General features: G+C 38.7%; 1 protein-coding gene across 3 annotated transcripts in view; it reads right to left on the bottom strand.

Moving 5' to 3' along the window:
• RYR2 (ryanodine receptor 2) overlaps positions 1-21,264 on the bottom strand; it is a 457,875-nt gene that overhangs the window by 227,548 nt on the left and 209,063 nt on the right. For all 3 annotated transcript variants that reach the window (XM_076334184.1, XM_076334182.1, XM_076334183.1), the window contains exons 9-14: positions 20,371-20,445; positions 16,847-17,003; positions 9,969-10,133; positions 8,336-8,457; positions 5,084-5,267; positions 4,235-4,370 (exon numbers count right to left, since the gene is read on the bottom strand). In XM_076334184.1, coding sequence (XP_076190299.1) covers positions 4,235-4,370; positions 5,084-5,267; positions 8,336-8,457; positions 9,969-10,133; positions 16,847-17,003; positions 20,371-20,445 — 839 coding nt within the window. The remainder of the gene's footprint in view (positions 1-4,234; positions 4,371-5,083; positions 5,268-8,335; positions 8,458-9,968; positions 10,134-16,846; positions 17,004-20,370; positions 20,446-21,264) is intronic.

Here is a 21,264-nt window from a genome sequence, read left to right as displayed (position 1 = left end):
AATAGCTTTGTTTTCCAAACATGAATTAAAAGGCTTACAATAAATAAGGTTCAATGCCACACACTGAGTAGCAAAGAGAAAAATAAGTATTATAAGTACCAGTAATAAACGAGCACTAAATAAGGAATGGGTCCTATAGAAAAACTATATGCATCACAATGCATACCCGCAAAAGAGCCGTACTATACACACTACGTTCATCTGGGCACTTCCTAACCACTTGACCCACTTCATTTTACAAACTCGGTATTCAGTTGTGGAGCTTTTAATGGAATTGATGTATAACATAACATTACTTGTATACCTTTTCAATACCAAATTTCTCAGGAGTGAGATTTTGTGAGTATAAACGATACATAAAGTGCTTTATATTTTACTAGAAAGTAAGATAACAATCCTGCATGAGGACTTTGCCCAAACTCAAGCTTTTGCCAAAACACGTGCAAGTCAAAGGCAAGCAGGCCCTCACGTTAGAGCTGGCGTGTAACAGAAAGCAAGCAGCACAGGCACATGTATGCAGCCTGCACAAAGGACTGCTTAATAGCAGGGACACATTACTGTCCTCAGTCACTTAAGGTCTGTGTTAACGTTATTATTTAGGCTTACTTATGGCACTGAGAAAACCTGATGACAGAGGAGGAAGGAATTGGTCTCTTAGGCAGTACAGTTTCCTTTTGTAGACAATTAACAACTCGGCAGGAGTGAATATGCAGGCAGCTATAGTGGTGGATTAATAACCCTATATAATGAGTCATAATCAAACATAAATAACAAATGCAATTCAAATTGGTGAGCAAACAAATCACGCAATTAAATGCTACTACCTACATAGAAATTTGACCAGGACACCAACACTTAGATACTTACAGAAGGTATTATGAGATTTTCAGTGACTGCAGGTGGACATGATATAGAATCATAGAATCATTGAGGTTGGAAAAGACCTCTAAGATCATCGAGTCCAACCGTCGACCCAACACCACCATGTCCACTAAACCATGTCCCTAAGTGCCTCATCTACTCGTCTTTTAAATACCTCCAGGGATGGGGACTCCACCACTTCCCTGGGCAGCCTCTTCCAATGTTTCACCACTCTTTCACTAAAGACATTTTCCCTCATGTCCAATCTAAACCTGCCCTGGCGCAGCTTCAGGCCATTTCCTCTCGTCCTATCACTAGTTACTTGGGAGAAGAGACTGACACCCACCTCGCTACAACCTCCTTTCAGGTAGTTGTAGAGAGCGAAGAGGTCTCCCCTCAGCCTCCTTTTCTCCAGGCTAAACAACCCCAGTTCCCTCAGCCGCTCCTCAGAAGACTTGTTCTCCAGACCCCTCACCAGCCTCGTTGCCCTTCTCTGGACACGCTCCAGCACCTCAACGTCCTTCTTGTAGTGAGGGGCCCAAAACTGAACACAGTATTCGAGGTGCGGCCTCACCAGGGCCGAGTACAGGGGCACGATCACTTCCCTACTCCTGCTGGCCACACTAGTTCTGACACAGGCCAGGATGCCATTGGCCTTCTTGGCCGCCTGGGCACACTGCCGGCTCACGTTCAGCCGGCTGTCGACCAACACCCCCAGGTCCTTTTCCGACAGGCAGCTTTCCAGCCACTCTTCCCCAAGCCTGTAGCGCTGCATGGGGTTGTTGTGGCCCAAGTGCAGGACCCAGCACTTGGCCTTGTTGAATCTCATACAGTTGGCCTGGGCCCATCGATCCAGCCTGTCCAGGTCCCTCTGCAGAGCCTTCCTACCCTCGAGCAGATCAACACTCCCGCCCAACTTGGTGTCATCTGCAAACTTACTGAGGGAGCACTCAATCCCCTCATCCAGATCATCGATAAAGATATTGAAGAAGACTGGCCCCAAAACTGAGCCCTGGGGAACACCGCTCGTGACCGGCCGCCAACTGGAGGTAACTCCATTCACCACAACTCTCTGGGCCCGGCCGTCCAGCCAGTTTTTGACCCAGCGCAGAGTACACCTGTCTAAGCCGTGAGCCGACAGCTTCTCTAGGAGAATGCTGTGGGAGACGGTGTCAAAGGCCTTGCTGAAGTCCAGGTAGACCACATCCACAGCCTTTCCCTCATCCACTAGGCGGGTCACCTGGTCATAGAAGGAGATCAGGTTGGTCAAGCAGGACCTGCCTCTCATGAATCCGTGCTGGCTGGGCCTGATCCCCTGGTTGTCCCACTCATGCCTTGTGAGTGCCCTCAAGATGAACCGCTCCACAATCTTCCCCGGCACCGAGGTCAGGCTGACAGGCCTGTAGTTCCCCGGATCCTCCTTCCGGCCCTTCTTGTAGATGGGCATCACATTGGCAAGCCTCCAGTCGTCCGGGACCTCCCCCGTTAACCAGGACTGCTGATAAATGATGGAGAGTGGCTTGGCGAGCTCCTCCGCCAGCTCCCTCAGCACCCTCGGGTAGATCCCATCCGGCCCCATAGACTTGTGAGCATCCAGGTGGCGTAGCAGGTCGTTAACTGCTTCCTCTTGGATTATGGGGGGTTCATCCTGCTCGCCGTCCCTGTCTTCCAGCTCAGGGGGCCGAGTACCCTGAGGATAACTGGTCTGCCTGTTAAAGACTGAGGCAAAGGAGGCATTGAGTACCTCAGCCTTTTCCTCATCCTCAGTGACAATGTTCCCCCCTGCATCCAATAAGGGATGGAGATTCTCCTTGGCTCTCTTCTTGTCATTAATATATTTGTAAAAACTTTTTTTGTTGTCTTTAACGACAGCGGCCAGATTGCGTTCTGGCTGGGCTTTTGCCTTTCTCATTTCTTCTCTGCACGACCTAATGAGATCCCTGTACTCTTCTTGAGTCGCCTGCCCCTTCTTCCACAAGTGGTAAACTCTCTTTTTTTTCCTGAGTCCCAGCAAGAGCTCCCCGTTCAGCCAGGCCGGTCGTCTTCCCCGCCCGTTCTTCTTACGGCGTACAGGGACAGCCTGCTCCTGCGCCTTTAAGACTTCCTTCTTGAAGATCGTCCAACCTTCCTGGACCCCTTTGCCCTTCAGGACCATCTCCCAAGGGACTCTCTCAACCAGCGTCCTGAACAGGCCAAAGTCCGCCCTCTGGAAGTCCATGGTTGCAGTTTTGCTGCCCCCCCTCCTTACTTCACCAAGAATGGAGAATTCTATCATTTCATGGTCGCTAAGCCCAAGACGGCCTCCGACCACCACATCTCCCACCAGTCCTTCTCTGTTAGTAAACAGCAGGTCGAGCGAGGCACCTCCCCTGGTAGGCTCACTTACCAGCTGAGTCAGGAAGTTGTCTTCCACACACTCCAGGAACCTCCTAGACTGCTTCCTCTCTGCCGTGTTGTATTTCCAGCAGACATCCGGGAAGTTGAAGTCCCCCACGAGAACAAGGGCTAGCGATTGAGAGACTTCTGCCAGCCGCTTGTAGAACGCTTCATCCGCCTCTTCATCCTGGTTGGGTGGTCTATAACAGACTCCCAGCAGGATATCTGCCTCGTTGGCCTTCCCCCTCATCCTTACCCATAAACACTCAACCGTACCATCATCACAATCGTTGAGCTCTATACAATCGAAACACTCCCTAACATACAGGGCCACCCCACCGCCTCTCCTTCCTCGCCTGTCCCTTCTGAAGAGTCTATAGCCATCCATTGCAGCACTCCAATCATGAGAGTCGCCCCACCATGTTTCTGTGATGGTGACTAAATACTAAATATACTGTGTCTAAAAGAGTGTACCTTTCCATGGCACACTGTATCCTCGTATAATGCTGGAGTCACTGGTCATTACTGACTAATAAGAGAGGTCTTGGTTATAGAAGCTTTAGATTTATGTTGCAGTTCTGCAGCCAGACGTGTGAAAAATCAGACACTTCTACAAAACTGACCACAATGTCATGGCTTCTTAACACAGGAATGACATATTCACATATATTTTTTTCCACGCATTTTTGGGCAGTATACAAAACATATCAGCAATGCAATGATACGAAAAAGTAATCATTCATTTAATTGAAGTCTGAAACATGTTATTTATCATAATAACTATTATTAGAAAAATAACACATTATTTGAGTGTTTTCAGTGTATTTTAGCCTTAACCACATGCAAGGACCTGGAAATGCAAAAATCTTCTTTAATTTGTATCCTAAATTTCTACACAGTGGAAAGTCTTCTATACTAAAACAGGTACGTGGGGTTTTTTTTCATCTGAGTATTATTTTGAGCTAAAACAATCCAAGTAACCCATAATATATCTTACCTAGTAATTTATACAAAGAATTCAGAATAGATTTCCATGCTTCTCCAGCTTCCTTCCCAGCTACATCTGCAAAATGAGCTGCACTGCTGTATACATTCAAGCGATCAATACATTCAAGAACAAGGTTGATCATACCCTAAAAAATGGAAAAGCTCAGATTGTCAGAGAAAAAAAAAAGTATCGTTTAGGTGCAAACACAAAAGATTTTCAGAAATCTAAGAAAAACAAAACATGAAAGGCAGGATATGCAAAACAAGAACATATACATGGAGTCAGACAAGTGGAGTCAAACAAGCAATCCCTATGGAAAAGTTTTCCTGGACTGTGATAATAAAAATTTACCATTTAGGATGGTCAAACTAAAACAAAAAATAAACAGTATTCCAGACATAATTTTAGGCAAGTTTCTATTCTAGAAGGCATTTAGGCATCTGACTAATTATAGGCAACTATCACTACCAGAGAAATAACAGACAATATTAAACAGAATTCTTAAAGCACACTTATTAAGCGAAAACATCCTTCTGCATCAAGAGATTAAACTATAACAGAAGACACTAATTCACACATAAGGAGTAAATTATGGTTAGAATTCAGGGCACAAGGTCATATTAATATCTAATTTTTTTAAAAAAGGAAAAGGAAGTAAGGCCTTAAATGTATTTCTTTAAATATACAAGAAAATCAACAGATCTAAAGAGATTATGAATGTAGCAAATAGTTTGACTCTTACAGGACAAAAAAACCACTGCAAACATACTCCAGATTAGACATCAACGCTACAGACACTGCAAGAGAATACTTGCAGACAGCATGGTGGAAAATCAGGAGTAAAACTGAGAGAAGTACCTCTTCCTGGAAGAGGTTCTGGCGATTCTTCAGTGCTCGGAGCCTGTTTTGTTTGTCTTCATGCTCCAAATGTTCATCAGGGGGATGAAAGTAGCCAATCAAGTCCTGAAGGCTCAGACTGACTGACTCGATAGGCAAATCGACGGTGGAAGACTTCACTTTCTTGCTGAGAGCATCAAGGCCCCTACAATAAGATGCGAAGTCTCCTGAGTATTGGAAATGAATTTATTTTATCGTTTAAACCATTTATTGGTTTAAAAGCAAAGTTTGTTTAGATGTCAAAGCTCAATTCGTTTTCTGACAGCTAGGTAACTTCTCAACAATGATTTACGTCTGCCCCATGCTCCACTTAATGATCCACCCCTCCCTTCCCAAACAGAAACAGGAAGCATCAAGAGTACTGTTTCCCTTAAATACTTTTGAAATCCAGAAAACACATTTTAATATTTTACCTACGCATTTAGCAGTATCAGAGGCAGACCAAAAGATAAAGACATGCAATTATAGACCTGTTCAACGCATCACAAGGCTGGAATGGACAGAAGTCAAATGATCAATCCTATGGTGCCGAAGAGGGCCCAGCTAGTCCATACAGGCTCTCAAGCGTGTCTCTAACGTGTTCTTAAGCCATCTTCAGTGCTGGAAGATGCAGCTCTTCCACACACTCTGTCCCAGCACTTCATTAGCCTTTTTGTTTCCCTGATCCAATTCAAGCTTGGCCTTCCTGTAGTCTATGACCATTGTCTCCTAGAAGTGGGGGGCAGACCGGTCTCATCCATGCTGCATCTGCCCCTTGCTTAGCTGAACCCCCAACAAACCCCATAATCCAATTTTTCCTCAGCACTGTGCCTTCCAGAGCCCGATACACCTTTCTCCTCCATTTAAACCTCATCTTTATTGAAATGCGGCTGTTGCAGCTGAGACCACACCAGCGCCATGTAGCAAGTGGAAGGCGAGGACTTTCCCTTGCACCTCCCTGGCTCCCCTCAGGAAGGCGGTGGTGGGCAGGGGCTAGGCAGGGGGGCTGCCCCAGCCGGGGGCTGCAGGAGGCCTGCCAGAACCTTCTGGAAGGAGCAGGAGGGGCTATGAGAGGCAGAGAAACAAGGGGTACTGAGGGCCTGCGAACATATCGCCCATCCTCAGGCAGGAGGGAAAGATCCGGAGGATCCTGAAACTGCAGGAGCCAGCCAGGGCCCTGAAGCGCTGGGAGAGGAGCAGCCCTCAAGGGAAGGGCCCACCCTGGTGGCATGCAGCAAGGGAGAGCAGGAGAAGGGGGCTTATTTGAGACTCATGATTTCTCTTTTGACTCATTCTCAATTCTGCCATTGTAAAAAGGCTTTTTTGCTAGCATATTTTTGAGTAAAACCCAGCTATGTAGCAAAGAGGTCCTTTTTGTTTTTACCGGTGCTCCATTTACACTGACCTAAAGACCACCAAGCTTCAGCTGTCAGAGGAGCCCGCCATGTCCACGCAGGCACCCTCCCAGCCCTGTGCTCATCTACCTCTTTTCTTTCGTTAGAAGCACCAAAGGTCCCTGGCAACCCAACCCACAACCGTCCTCACCAGTCCTCTTCTCCCAAGCTGCACAGCACCCTGCTTGCTCCCAGGTTTCCTCTCCAGGCCACGATATGGAGCAGAAGCCCCATTTTATACTCTGCTTTTTGCTGGATTAAGACAACACTGATAAGTACTGGGCGGGTTGGGAGGGAGGGGGTGTATGGTTGTTGGTTGGTTGGTTGGTTGGTTTGGGGTTTTTTTGTTTTGTTTTTTTTTTAACTGGCATGTCAGTCTATATTTTCATCTCAAATTGTGAGCTAGGACTGGAAAACTTCTAAATTTAGGAAACATGAATTCAGTAGGAATATTTACTGTTGAAGAATAAAAATCTCAGAATAAATCATGCAATGTTTCAAAAAGACAGCTACAAAAGTTATCTTTAAAACTTAATTTTTATTGTGAGCACGTTATCTGAAGTGCAATTTTTCTACTGACTTCATGGGAAAGAACTGGGGCACACAATTATGAGGATAATTTTGATCCTCTCCAATTCAGCTTTTCCTTCTTGGAGTAACATCCTGCCAAAACTAAATTGTTAAACACTACCTTGGACTCCCTGTGCACTCTGTAAAAATCTCCACTGTAATTTAGCAGTACTTTTATTTGTGGTACCTTATCATTAAATTGCCTTTCTCTGTCCTTATCTTTTATGGCATTCTTAGAAGCTTCTAAGAAAATGTAGTATTTACAAAGTGACCTACGGCTTGCATTTCTTTTGTATTTTAAATGTCACACAGTAGGCAATTCTCCTGACAGGATTTTTCTCTGTTATTATTTAAGTACCTGGGTAAATGTTTTTCAACAAATTGACATGTCTATGTCTTCGGCTGTGCACTGATTTAGGACATGGTTGCTTCAGGTCACCATCTCCCACATTGTCTTCTCTTGTGACGAATGAGTTCCTATGAAATTCTTATCATTCCATATAGTCTTATCGCATATCATCCTTTTTCTAATGCCAGCTACGCTGATGAGAGGGGCCTTTCATCAATTACTGAAGTCACAAACATTTGAGAATTAGCATTTTATCAGTGTTGTTTAGGGAGACATTTGGAGTAGGAAGATAAATGCGAATTGCATAAATCTGGCAGTATTTTTAAATGGCTAAAGTACTATAAAATAAAACATTTTCTATGTCGCAAAATATTAAAGAAACAAGTAGCATTAAAAGGGAACAAATAAGGAAAGTGTAATGGGAGGGTAGAAAGAAGGTGTAATTTCATACTTTTTAGAAAAACTTTTTCTTGAGACTATGAACTTCTTCAGTATATCTGTATCTTGTACAAGTTTGTAGTTACACAGTTATCTCCTTCTTCCAGGTTTTTCAAGGAAGAGCACTTTTAAAAACCATACTTAGAAAAGAAAAAGCTAAATGATGCACCGCATGACTTACAGCAAATTTTGGCAAGGAAAAATATCTCTCTTATGGCTTGTTTGCATTTTCAGTATGTTTATGCATTCAAATCAAGGTTGGACAATAAAGTAATATTAGAAGATAGAGAAAAGAAACTGACCAATACCTCTCAAGGTACATCTCTGCTGATAACACATAAAGAATTGGCATAAAGTCTGGTTTGAGAAGTATTCATCTGTTTTTTATGAGGGCTAAATTGTTCACTGTTGTGTTAATGGCCACTTTGAATAAAATAAAAGAGGAAAAAAACAAGGGATGAAAAGATCATTTTAAAGGCGTACCTTATAAACCTGTTGAAAAGGAAGACTGTACTACGGATGACACGTGCTGTACGGGATTCTTCATTCTGAGATCTGGACAATGTTAAACCATCATCCATGTGACCTTCATGGTGCATTATTGCCTGCAATATAAAAATAAAAAGCAGTCACTGCAAAATGAAACATTATTCACAAATAAGAAGTATGAAAACTCACATAGCAAGACAGGCTAGGAAATGATGAAGTCACATACAAAAAAAAAGAATTTAATTAAAAACAGATAATCCCATGTTTTACTTCCTCGTGTCCAAGGACACACTTGTACTGAGCCAGCAGGTTCAGTGCCATAATAATCTCAAAGCCACAGCTTCTGTAAACGATACACTTTATTAAAAAAAGTAAAATCAAAAGTCTAAGGATTTTCTTTTGTTGTTTGTTTTTCTCAACCTTAAAATAGTTCCCTTACACAGCAGCAGATCCCTAAAGTACAGACAAGGTCAAAACAGGCATTCTTTACTGGTCCTGATTTCCAAGGATGTTACTGGCCTTCTCTTCTGACTATGCCTTGAGTCCCTACCGATAACATGGCTCTGAGGGTATTCAATCCAATCTACATAAATATTTTAACCTATTTTAGGTAATTTTTTTTTTCATACACACACAAACTATTTATATTACTTACACTAAATTATTCAATAATGTATCTTATTTTGAATTATTTTAGAATTAAGTATTAAAATTATTAACTATATTAGTATTATAATCACTCACATTTTACATGTATATAAACACTGTTTCCTAAAAATATATTATTTTATATAAAATATTTATAGAATATATACGTGTGTGTGTATACACATATATGATACAGACAAATTATATATATATATATATAAAAAATATATAAAAAATTATAAGGCATGACCTTCCAAGTATACCAGATGTTGCTCTAGCTTTGTAGTTCTGGCATGTAAAACAGTCACAGAAAATACTACAGTGTGGATAAACATCACATTTTATTTTTTTTTATTTTATGTTTTAAAAGAAGGCTAAAACATTTTTTCCTTGCTGAGATATAATTTCCTGCAAAGTCATACATTTACAATAAGCACTAACACAAATGTAGCTTCTGGAAGATGTGTTCAGTTGTAAAAGAATCTTTTTCCTACTTTATTATGCTGAGCTAGCATTCTGCTTGGCCATGGTTATTCTTTAAAAGAAGAAATCCCTTAGGGCTCAAGACTTGAACATTCCAGCCCAAAAGGTAATATGCTCACAACGTGGAAAGAAAAGACTTTGAACTAAAAGCCTCCTCAATCCAAACTACAGCACATTGAATAAAGGAATTTTAGCATATTCTACAGGCTATTACCAACATTTTAGTTTGACATCAAGTATATCCAGATTTATCAGTGTTTGTGAGTTAATGTCTATAGGCTAACACGTGCACTTCGTTTGGCTTTCAGTTTAAGAATTCAGTGCATCACATAACTTTTCAATACGTGACAAAAAAAAAAACTTTCACAATGAAACAAAGACATGCTTAAAATATTTGAAACCCAGAAATTAGCTGTCTCCTGTAGTTCCCTTCATTTCCCCGCCCTGCCCTATCAGACTGTGACTGAATGAAATGCATTCCTATTTACAGTCTTACCTTCCGCTGCACAGAACCCATTCTTACAGACTTTGCATCAGCAGACTGGTACGTGAGCCATAAGCCTGTATCTACATGTTGTATGAAGCATATTGAATCCCCATATTTTATTTCAGGTGCTCCCATTCCATCCACCTCTTTTCTTGTCCCTATATCCAACTTTTCCTGAAGAAGAAGAAAAAAAATGTGTACAAGAACAATAACCAACATGTTAATATTTCCATAAAATATTGAATACTAGGCAATTGTCCAGAACAGGACCTAAAAGAATATTTGAGATCCTTCTTTAACGAAACGATTAAAAACTGGCAAAAGTGTAACTTCTAGTTAAATATTCAGGCAAAAGATGGAGAGATCCCATCCACACAAAAATCTAGCTTATTACACTAGGAAAGCCAGGTGTATTCATTTCACCTGCCTAGGAAAGAACTAGGATCATAACTGACCGTACATGTAATTATTAAAACATAAAAGCTTGCAAAACAAGACCAAATACATTGCATCCCCTAGCTGAACCAGACATTAACCTCCAGAAGCTTTTTCTTGGGGATTTTTTTTTTCCAGCCTGGAAAAGATGAGCACCTCCCCACAATTTATTTCTGACTGTCACAGAGAGATGGTCTTTAACTTGTCACTGCCCATTACTGCCCAACAATGGGCTCAGTATTTCCTGAGAAAAGAAATCCATTTCTGTGTGTTTGTGACTGACCTGTTGACATGGTGTAAAAGAAGAATGGCATGACCATGCGTCAGTCCAGCTGGTGTCCTATACAGACAGCAGTCGTTTCAGGAGAGGAAATTTAGTATCCCAAACAACGCTACAGTTCGTAACTGTAATTTGAGGTGCTCCCCAATATCTAGCTCTTCTAAGAACCAACTCCTTCCCCACAGACACCACTTTATAAGACAAACAGCCTACGCACCCTGGTTCATGGCAGATCATCCATTTAATCTCTCCAAAAGCATATGGTTCAACCAACTGATATACCTCTTGTCAGCCTGCACTAGTTGTTAAATCCAAAGGTAAGTATGGAAAAAACATGTTACAAAGGATCAAGATACGTCTTGTTAACTGTAGGAAGGATGTTAATGTAGTTATGCCCAAAATTTCTCAGGGGACTTTGAGCTTCTTCACTGCAAGCTCCTGAGGCTTTCACCACTAGCTCCATTTTAGGCAAAAATCTCCATTGAGAGTAACCAAAAGCACTTTGACTCATTAGTTCTGAGTCATGTGATCAAGTTAGTGACATAGAAACTATTCATCATTCTTCTGGGAGGAGAGGGAATACATCACAATTGTTGCAGTTGAAGCTGAGACTACTATAATATTGCAGTTTGCTGTTTTGCTCTCCCTTTCAACAGGGCAGGCCAGGTTCACCAGTGCAGTAACCCCCTGTATTCTGCTTCTATATATGCTCACATATGCCCAGATAAGAAGCTGCTTAATTTTCACCACTGTTCAAAAAATCATCTGTGCAAATTGCAGGCCTATTTTAGGCCGTACATTCAGAGTGCAGAATGATCCCCTTAACAAAATACAGCTTCGACCTTCTCTGCTTCTCCTGATCAGCAGCAAAGGACAAGCCGCTTCCTCAGAGTAATGTTGCAAATAATGAGACAAAAACTTCTAAATGTTCTATCCTACTACAACCAGGAAAGATCAGGAGAATGATTACACCACACATGTTTGTGGCCACAGTTGGCCTTGACAATCTGGGGAGACAGCTTCACAGTAAAAATGACAAAGACTGGGTTTTGAAATGAACAGAAAACAATCTCTAATTTATTAAAGGATTTTAAAAAACATTTATTAAGTAAAGGGAGATGTCATGTAACTAGATTTTCACCCTACAATTATGAATGTATTTTAAAGCACTTAAAAAAAAAAAATTAAAAAATTCATACTCAGGTCAAATTCTTATTATTACTTTTCATAACATTAAGCTTTGAGATATAATATATTCATCAATTCAGATTATTAAACCGTTTCTGGATACAGATGTTAATTTCACTATCTTGTAAATGTCTGATTCCTTAAGTGCTGAAATTCTCATTAAAACCTTGTCCATTGATACATGGTAATAATTGATTTATTATTACATCTGATGCCCATTACTGAGTTATTGTGTGCCTCTATTTCATTATTAATTCATTATTTTGTTCATATCATTTCTCTAAATGTTGTATTTAAGTCTTGTATTCAATTCAAAAGCTAGCACAAATAACCTGAATGTAATAACAGTTGGAAATTGAAAAGCTACTTATAATAGGACATTGCACACAAATGACAATACAGGAAAAAATAAATTACGTCCTGCTATCATATGAAGAAATGACAGCCTGATTTCAAGCTCTAGTTTTTTGAATTATCTTCATAACTAGAAGATAGTGTGACCATACTGTGCTTCTACATTGTAAGATTGTCTTTTTTGCCAAGTCTTCCTCCTCACCACCAACTTGCTAAGATATGGATATATGAATTCACAAATTTTCTCATAAAGCACTGTCAATAAAATAAGGGATTATTAATTTAAAGTATTATTCCATACTTTAAAATCTACTGACTATAACAGAAATTGAAGGGGTTTGATATTGCAATCTTCATTCCAATTAGAATTAACATTAAATTTACTTAGCATAAAAATTGCAGTGCCAACAATTTGGCAAGCAAGATCTCTGTCCTCACCTATGTAAGTACGCTGACAACCCTGCGTGTAAGTTTAGAGCCCAGACTGAATTCAATCACATTCAGTTGAGCTCTTTCCTGCAAATAAACATAGCAGCCAGGAAAGCATACAGTAAAAGTTTGATTGAATATAGGAGAGAAGATGGAAAGCTAGGGGATGGGGGGGACAGCAGGCTTTAGAGTATTCATTTGGGAACTTCAAGACATTGAGCTTTTGGGGAGAGTGAAGAGGAACCACAAATTGTTTATGAAGGGGAAGATTTGAATGGAGCGCTGGATTCATGCCAATAAACAGCAGGTAGTTGAGAAAGTACATATAATAAATCAATCTCATTATCTACTGTAAAATAGTTCATCAGTGAAAATCAGGATCTGACAAACATCAGAAATCACCACGTCACCATTTAATAATTGCGTACTAGTATAGATATTATGTGATGCAAGTTTCCAGCCCCCTACACACTTACCATAACCTGTCATTACATAACCATCTGCTACTTCTTCCTACAGCATATTTACAAAGAAAAGCTTCAGTTTTATTTGCAGTCTAGGCCCATTCTCAGAACTTTTTCTAAGCAAAGATCAAAAGTCTTGATTCATTACACTGGAACAAACAGAAACAACTGGCTTTTGCAACAGTCTGGAAACCACCTCAGTAATGCAAAGCAACAAGAATGCATTGGAAATGAACAGGTTTATTGAAAAATATGCCGAATTTTCTCCAGAAGGATGTGCTCTTTATAAACAGTTTTTATTCCATGCATACAAGAATACAAGCCAATCTTCCCACATTTTTTGTGGGCTAAATGGACAACATAATTTTAAATGGTATTATCTTAATGTTGAAAAAAATTATTCTATGAAGCCTAGCCTTAAATGTGTTATTTCACTCTAATGCTTCTGTTTAGTTCCTTATAACATTCCGAAAAGGATTCCCATGATTAAGGCTCATCCTTTCAATTTTATCTCTTGTCATCTGACCCAACCTATACCTTCTGTGGCACACTTTCAGGACTGACATTCTAGCAGATCTCACTGACTGGAAGAAGCTAATTCATGACTGTTTTTTAAACTGACATTAATATATTTCCTATTAAACTTTATTAAGAAACAGGTGAAGATATAAAAATGCAGGCCATAAAATGTTATTAAAATTGATGTATTTCTGTCCACTGGAAAAGACTGTGGACAGCAAAAGCAGACTTTATACAGAATGTATAAACATTTCTAAATTAGTAAACTTACCTTATTTCAGTGGAAAAGCAATATTAAGCTAATACTTTTTACCAAAAAGAATCAATATTTAGCAAATGTGAGAGAAAAAAAAATCCATAGAACTTAATCACTACAAAGTCAAGTCTACAAAAGAGCCATATATTTGGAGAATAAATTGTAGATATCTGTGGACATCCTGTGCTGAGTGAAGCAAGACTACAAGAGAGAAAAAAAGAATTTTCTGAATTTCAGATGCTTGAAAAGCTAATATAATTCTCATTTAATGATAATTATTAGGGTAATATATAATAACCAGAGCATAAAGCCCAATTCCCAGGAAAAAAAATGAAGAGACTGTTAGCTCTTCAGAATATCCCTATCTTCTGAGTGCTGTTTGGCTTGTGATGATTTTAAGCTTTCACATTTCTTTATTTTGCTGAGATATTTAAAGAATTTTAACACGTAAGAAGATTCTGATCTGATTTTTCAACTTCTGTACCAGAATGTTGTGTTTTGGCCAAAAAAAAAAGTACATATGTATATGTGTTTTTGTTTGTGTGTCTGTGTTATTTTGAGCATTTGAGAAAAGTATTCTGGTTCATATAAGACATCTTATAAAAAACTTCAGCTTTCTGGTTCTCTTCAGCTTACTTTTTTAATGCAGTACTGGCAAGCTAATGTGTTCAAACTTATGAGCAAGGCCCTTGCAAATAATAAGGTTAAAAACAACAATAAATGTTGAGCATTTATATTTGCATCTGATTCTTCAGATTTATAGGGGATACATTTTCAGTATTTTCTCTGCAAACATGAATGCTGCTTTTCATTTGGAAACTGAAATTATCATCTACTCACATGCCTGAAGGAACTGAGTCTTTAACACTGCAAATAAGGGTATTCTTCCCCATATCTGGTTTTGCCTATTAGAGCTAACTTATCTATAGCACAACAAGTGGGATCTTTGTAATTCTTCCTTCCACTACTTTCCAGGTAGTGGAAGGAAGAATTATGACTGTGGCAAAAAAGGACTGAAATTGCTATAAGAAAGATCTAGCCACTTGACATACTCCCACTATTAATGCTCTGTATTCAATAGAGAAGACTAGGGGCTGCCTCTCATCCAGGAATAATTATTTTCAGCTAACTACATGCAACAACACAAGTGAAAGGTTAATGTCCATACACGCTCGGAGGAAAAGAGACCCCTGAAGCTGCTTACCTTCTCTACAGAAGCCTTTCTAGGACTGCTATAATTTTGAAATATTTATTTAACGCTCTTTTCCAGAGAGAGAAGGCACCTAAAAATTTTTAATGCCTGTATCCTAATAAAGTGAAACATGCCACTCCTTTAAGAAGTCCTAAGCAGGAGACTGGATTCATCCTCAGCAATGAAGAGCAAACCGTATACTCCTCCCCTGTGGCGTCTCCATAATTCCTTCCAAATAAGTATTTAGTTAAAATGAATGTTGATATCCACAAAATAAACATCAAATATGATCTTCCAAACTTCCAATTTCTTTGAAAAACCATATTTAAATATCAGTAAGATTATATCTGTCAAGTGCTGATTAGCATGTAGACCCCTCTTAAAATACTCTCATGTTACTTCAAGAATTGACTACCATAACTTGCTTCTACATGCCCCAAAGCCTTTTATCTCTGCTCTGCTCAGCATAGAATAGGTTTGGTCACTTAACAACAACTAAACCAAAACATGTTAACTTTTTATTTTGAACATGGTAGAACAAAATCACTTCAAAATATAAACCTTCAAAATACTTCCAAATATGACTTCCAAACTCAGGTTGAAAAAAACAAGTGAAGAAACTTCAAATACAACATCATCTAATCTCCAAAACACATGTGCATATGCTACTTCAAAAATAGAGATGAACCGCCTTCTCCATATCAACAAAAGATACTCTCTGTATTGCTAACAATTCTTGCCTTCAAGTATTTTTTGGACTAAATAATCCATGTAACAGTAGAGTGCAGTATATTGTTCCACTTTTTGGAGTAACCCCAACTGAAGACTCCATCTTGAGAATCAGTGAATGAATTATTTTATCCCTCTTGCTTCAAAGAAGAGTAACTGTTGAGACCTATAGTAACTGCAACAGGAACTCCCCAATATAGTTGCACTGCATTGTCCTAAAATATTTGAGTATTTCTACAGCTTTTCTAACTGGTTTTCTAACATTGTCTGGGTCTCAGAACAATCACCTGAACTAAAGCCTTTGTTATCAGAGTGCAAAAGGTATACATTCATTTCTTATCTTCCCAAGCAGACAAATAATTAAAAAGATATAAAGTAATTGCTACAGAGAAGTTATTGAATAATTCTGTTTACAATTACTATATATTTTTAGAAGACAATTTTTTAAAAAAACGTTATTGTTGGAAAATTTTCAGCAACATCATGCTGCAGGTGAAAAGTACAAGAAATCAAAGGATATTAAAGAATTTATCATAGTATCATTTTAAACTGTTTACCCACTATGCAAAGTACTCTTCTGAACTTGAAATGCTTATTGAAGGTGTCAAATGAAAATTCAAACTATGGTAACTTTAAATTAAACCACAGTAAAGTATCTGATGAAAGAAATCCTGACTTTCCCATTTAATTTAAATAACCCACAATACTATAAATTTTTCCTGTGTCAGCCAACAGATATAAGCAGTGAAGTACCAGTGAATTTCATCAGAAAAACAAGTAAGAAATGAGGAAACTGTTCAAAAGTAGGCAAGCAGTAAAATAAAACAAAAAAACCACAGAAACAAACAGCCCAGCAGCATTACCCAATGAAAGTATGATAAAAGAAGCTTTCCAGATATTAATTATACTGAGTTGTTTTTGTTTTAATCAGTGAAAAGGTAGAAGGCTCCGATAATTCATGCAATAGGAAATATCTAAATCTTGCTTACTAGAGAGATTGGAATTACTACTAGCTATATTAATGCTGCACTGATTCCGTACCTTGGAAGACCGAAAACAGAATGCCGTAGATTTTACATCCGCTTTCTCTTTGTCTGTAAGAAGAAGACTCTTGTCATCCAGGAGACTTAAATATTTTCCTGTTGTTATATGTCTTAGTCTGAATGGCTGTCCCCATCTAATGTGGCTGCCACTCCACCTAAGAAAGTTCATAGGAAACGTTTGGTTTTTTTCAAACAAAACATACGAGTTTAACTACTCGCAAAAATATTTTAAAGTACATTATATTGCCAACTAGTTGGTAAAAGGATAAAACTCTAAATCTTGGATTATCAGCAAGAAAATAGCTACTTTTTGGTTATCTCCTATAAAACCATTCTAATAAATAATCTTAACCTCTTCCTTTGCACAGGCTGCCTTGGTACAGACTGAATTCCTCTTGAGAGGAGATACAGACCGCCTACAGAAAAGGAGGCTTCTGCCATACACAAAGAGCTTAGATCTGCCAGTTCCCTCTCCAACATTTCATCTACTAGCAGCTGGGTTTGTTCACTCTCCCAGAGCACTCTCCTTTCAGCAGTCAGCACAATTTAGGCACACTTTGAATAGTGGGGGGAGCAAAATAAATAAATAATCACTAAAAATCCTCATAAAATAGATTTTAAAAATTATTAAGCAAAGACTGGCCCAGATCCTTCATATTCTATAGGAGGAAATGAAGGAAGACAGGCAAAGATTTTCTAACCTCCCCAAGAACTCATCAAGTTGAAATATAGGTTGCAGGTTTCTAACTTCTTGCCTTTAACTGAAAGTCAGCTCTTCTGTTCTTCCTGATTAACTCCTGAAGACAAACTTGTGTAGGAGTTACTAAGGAGGATGCATTTCACAAAGCCTTTTCAGAAGGCTTCTCAAATATTCCTTAGAGTGGAAAATTGCCACAGCTAGGATGTTTTCCTGGATCTTCACAAAACTTTCTTCAGTCTTACATCTTCAAAAGTTTACTTTAGATGTATGTGCACACTGCTTTTTGGAGAGGAAATCATATATTTATTTTGTGTTTGCAAAATGCCCGTCACAATGGAGTTATGACATACTGCTGAGGTTCTGATGTGCTTCCACAAATGCTAGTAATTCCCTATGCTTACTGTGGCTTGAAATAGCTTAAAATTATCAACAAATGTTCACATAATATCAATGAAATACACAAACACATCCTTATGAACTTAACTTGGTTATAAACTTACTCCCATATCAGAATTCTATATTACTGCATCTTCTCACTTGCATTTAAAGTAATCCCAGGTACAGCATTTAAAAACATAAAAAGTTTTTATGCATATGTTTTGTATATATTCATGTACTAGTCTGAAAATCCCGTAAGCTAGCACTTACACAGGTTTAAGTCATTTTCGTTTTCCCTGACGCACACATGTAGCAGATTAAAGCACTTAACTACTCAATACAAATACCCATTTGTTTAAGCATGTCTTCACAAGAGTTGGCCATACTGTATGCAAAGTATGCAAAACTGATTTGGCAGACATTTTTAAAGTGCAGGAGTTTTTAAAATGCAAGAGCAATACCCGGCTTCTGTTTTGTAACAGGATTTATTACACTTCACTAATTAAAATTCTAAACCTTTTTAGTTATTGGTTTTAAAGAGGCCAAAAGAACAAAGAGGTTTTCCCCTCAACTATTCTCTTTTGTAAACGAAATAGTCTCTTCTGTTTAAGGCGAGGGGAGAGGACTTTGGGGAGGAAGGAAATATGGAAGCTTTATATCTTAGAAATGCATTTCTTTTTTTCTGTCTTCGACACAGCAAAGTCAGCATACTCCACAAAAGCACATCTCAGTATCAGTGTTCTAGCACAACATCTGCTTCTCAATTAAGTAAAATGTCAGGTCATGAATCTCAGCCATTGTATTGCTGGGTCTGGTAAAACATGTCAGCTCTGCACCTTTCATATCATGGGCCATGCTGGGGAGCTGCCTTTTCTCTAGTCTGATTCAATTTTCTCTTGGACCCAATAGCTCTGGACCGTAAGAAAAACAAAATAACAAATGTAGTGCAATTGAGCCATGCCCCTAGTTCATGCCTGCAGGATAGGAAAAAGGACAATCCATGTGCACTTACAAGAAAAGCCTTTTGAGCATTAAGTAGCTTGTGAAGCCATTTGACTACTAAAAATTCTTTTCTGCAACGTGAGAATATGATCCCTGTCACCTTTTGGGAAAGAAAGCAACGCTGAGCAATAGTATCTGGCATCCCACGACAGGGCATCCCAAGAGGCAGTCTGCACACGCAGACTGCCCATGCAATTTTTATGAGAGTTCTCCACTGATGAGGAGAGTTCAGAAACAACGATTCCTTCAGAATCATATAAAATTAACAGAATTAATATTATATCTGCAGTCATTCTGGGAAGGACTAGAACTGATGGAGGACTTCAGGAATGCATATACTAAGTTACAAATTGAAGCATTTGCATGAATAGTAATGTGCCTGCAATTCAGCAGTGAACATATATAGCTACTAGAATATCATACAGGAAAACAGGGAGGTGAGGGACTTGTAGGAGAGAGTGTTATTGGGATTTTATTTGTTTTTTTTTTTCCTGGTAAGAAAGTCATGTGTCTTAAAAAGAAAGGTTACAACTGCCTTTGCTTAGTTGTTTTGACAGTTCTCACGATTTCTCTCAGTCATATATGTTCAAATGTTTACACTTCAAAAGTTTGCACACAGTGCCTGTCAAAGTGAGATATATGACAGTCGTAACAGAAACCTGTAATTTCTCAAATCGCCACATTGCTCCTGTACCACTGCTTATTAGGGAAGTACATGCAATGAGGAAAATAAAAAGCCAGAGAACCTTCCACAGCTTCATTGTTGTCACTTAAGCACTCTCAAGGTCAATGTTAGTCCAAAGCAAAAATCTCACTGCTCTATCAATGACATTTAACATCATCCTATTGAATAAAATGCACAAACAGAAAACAGCATCATTAGATGCACCTTTCCCTAAGCTGCCCTGATTTAATCTCTAAAAAGCAATCATTGATTAGTCACTAGAAATTTTATCACAAGCATGTATTGTAATACAATTTAAGTGAAATTTTACAGGGCAATTACCTTAACAAACAAGGCACAATTCCTTACTATCACTCCAACACTCATGCAAGGTAGCATTTTTTCTGTAAATTTTTGCCTTTAAGGTCACCCGAATGGCTTAAAGAAGGTAGGGGGTGGCACACATGAATTATTATAACCAGAACAGTTTTCCTTAAAAATGTCACATATATGTGTAAACAAGGTAAATTGTGAATTCACTGCCAGCTATAACAACTTCAAAAAAATAATCAAAACACACACAGCATGTGTGGTAACACACACTCTCTATGGGAATTGTATCATTTTTCATGAAAGTGTTATAGAGCACTTTTTGAAGATTATTTTAGTATTATCTGTCTGGTTTTATAGTTATCAATCTGATTTTATAGGAATACTCTTACTATAGAAAAAGCACCCTGCCAAACTGACTTCTTTTTCTGAGAGAGATTTTACTTACGCAACTCTTAGAGTCTCTAGTCGCCAAAGGGAACGAGCATGAATTGACACAGCACCACCTTCATAGTGGACAGTTCTGAAAACCAAGCAAAAGCACAGACTAAATGCTCAGCTCTGTTATAAGAATTCATAGTATTTATTTGTTCATTTAACTACATCTCTCATTTTAAGACCACCAAAACAATTCCTGCAACTGTCAGATTCAAAAGTTATCATATTCAAAACCAGCTCTTATCAATCAAACCTTCAGACCTAGTTACTCAAACAAATTTTATTTTCATTGTCTTTAGCATCCATTATTGTGATACTCATAACAACGAGATTTATACAGTGCTTGTTTAGACATCTTTCTTAATGTTTTAAGGATAGAGAATCCGGGGCGGGGGGGGGGGGGGGGGGGAGGGGGGGAAGCAATAACCTGATAATTACAATATTTCTAGGTTCTAACAAAAAACAAATATCAAATGGTGATAAAGATTTGTGTTCACTGCATACGTCTCACAAGAAAGGCAGTGTTTTCTCAGAGCTTATACTGTTAAAATAACCATGAAACTTACGACGCTTAATTATGAAGAGTCACCTATTTGGCATTTTATTTTACTATCATAGCACCTGAAGTTTCACAACCACACTGATACAGTCTTCACACAGTTCAGATGTTAACAGCTTCCTATTTCCAAATTTTAATATGTAGTGACCCCTCTAGTTCCTGCATATATCCAGAAATCTGAGTGCTTCTAAAAAACAGTCAGTTCAACATAAAAAAAGTACGGGGTGTTTTTTTCTCCATTATTCTAAGCACAGATAAGTGATATATATTGGATCGACAAAATGGTTTAGATTTTATGGTCACCAAAAGCCCCGAGTTAGGTAACCTGGCTTCTCTTCAAAGCAA

Source organism: Aptenodytes patagonicus, chromosome 3 (genome assembly GCF_965638725.1).
Source record: "Aptenodytes patagonicus chromosome 3, bAptPat1.pri.cur, whole genome shotgun sequence".
NCBI classification, from domain to species: Eukaryota; Metazoa; Chordata; class Aves; order Sphenisciformes; family Spheniscidae; genus Aptenodytes; species Aptenodytes patagonicus.
Note: the sequence above shows the minus strand (reverse complement) of the source record. Positions and strands in the feature narration are given on the sequence as shown.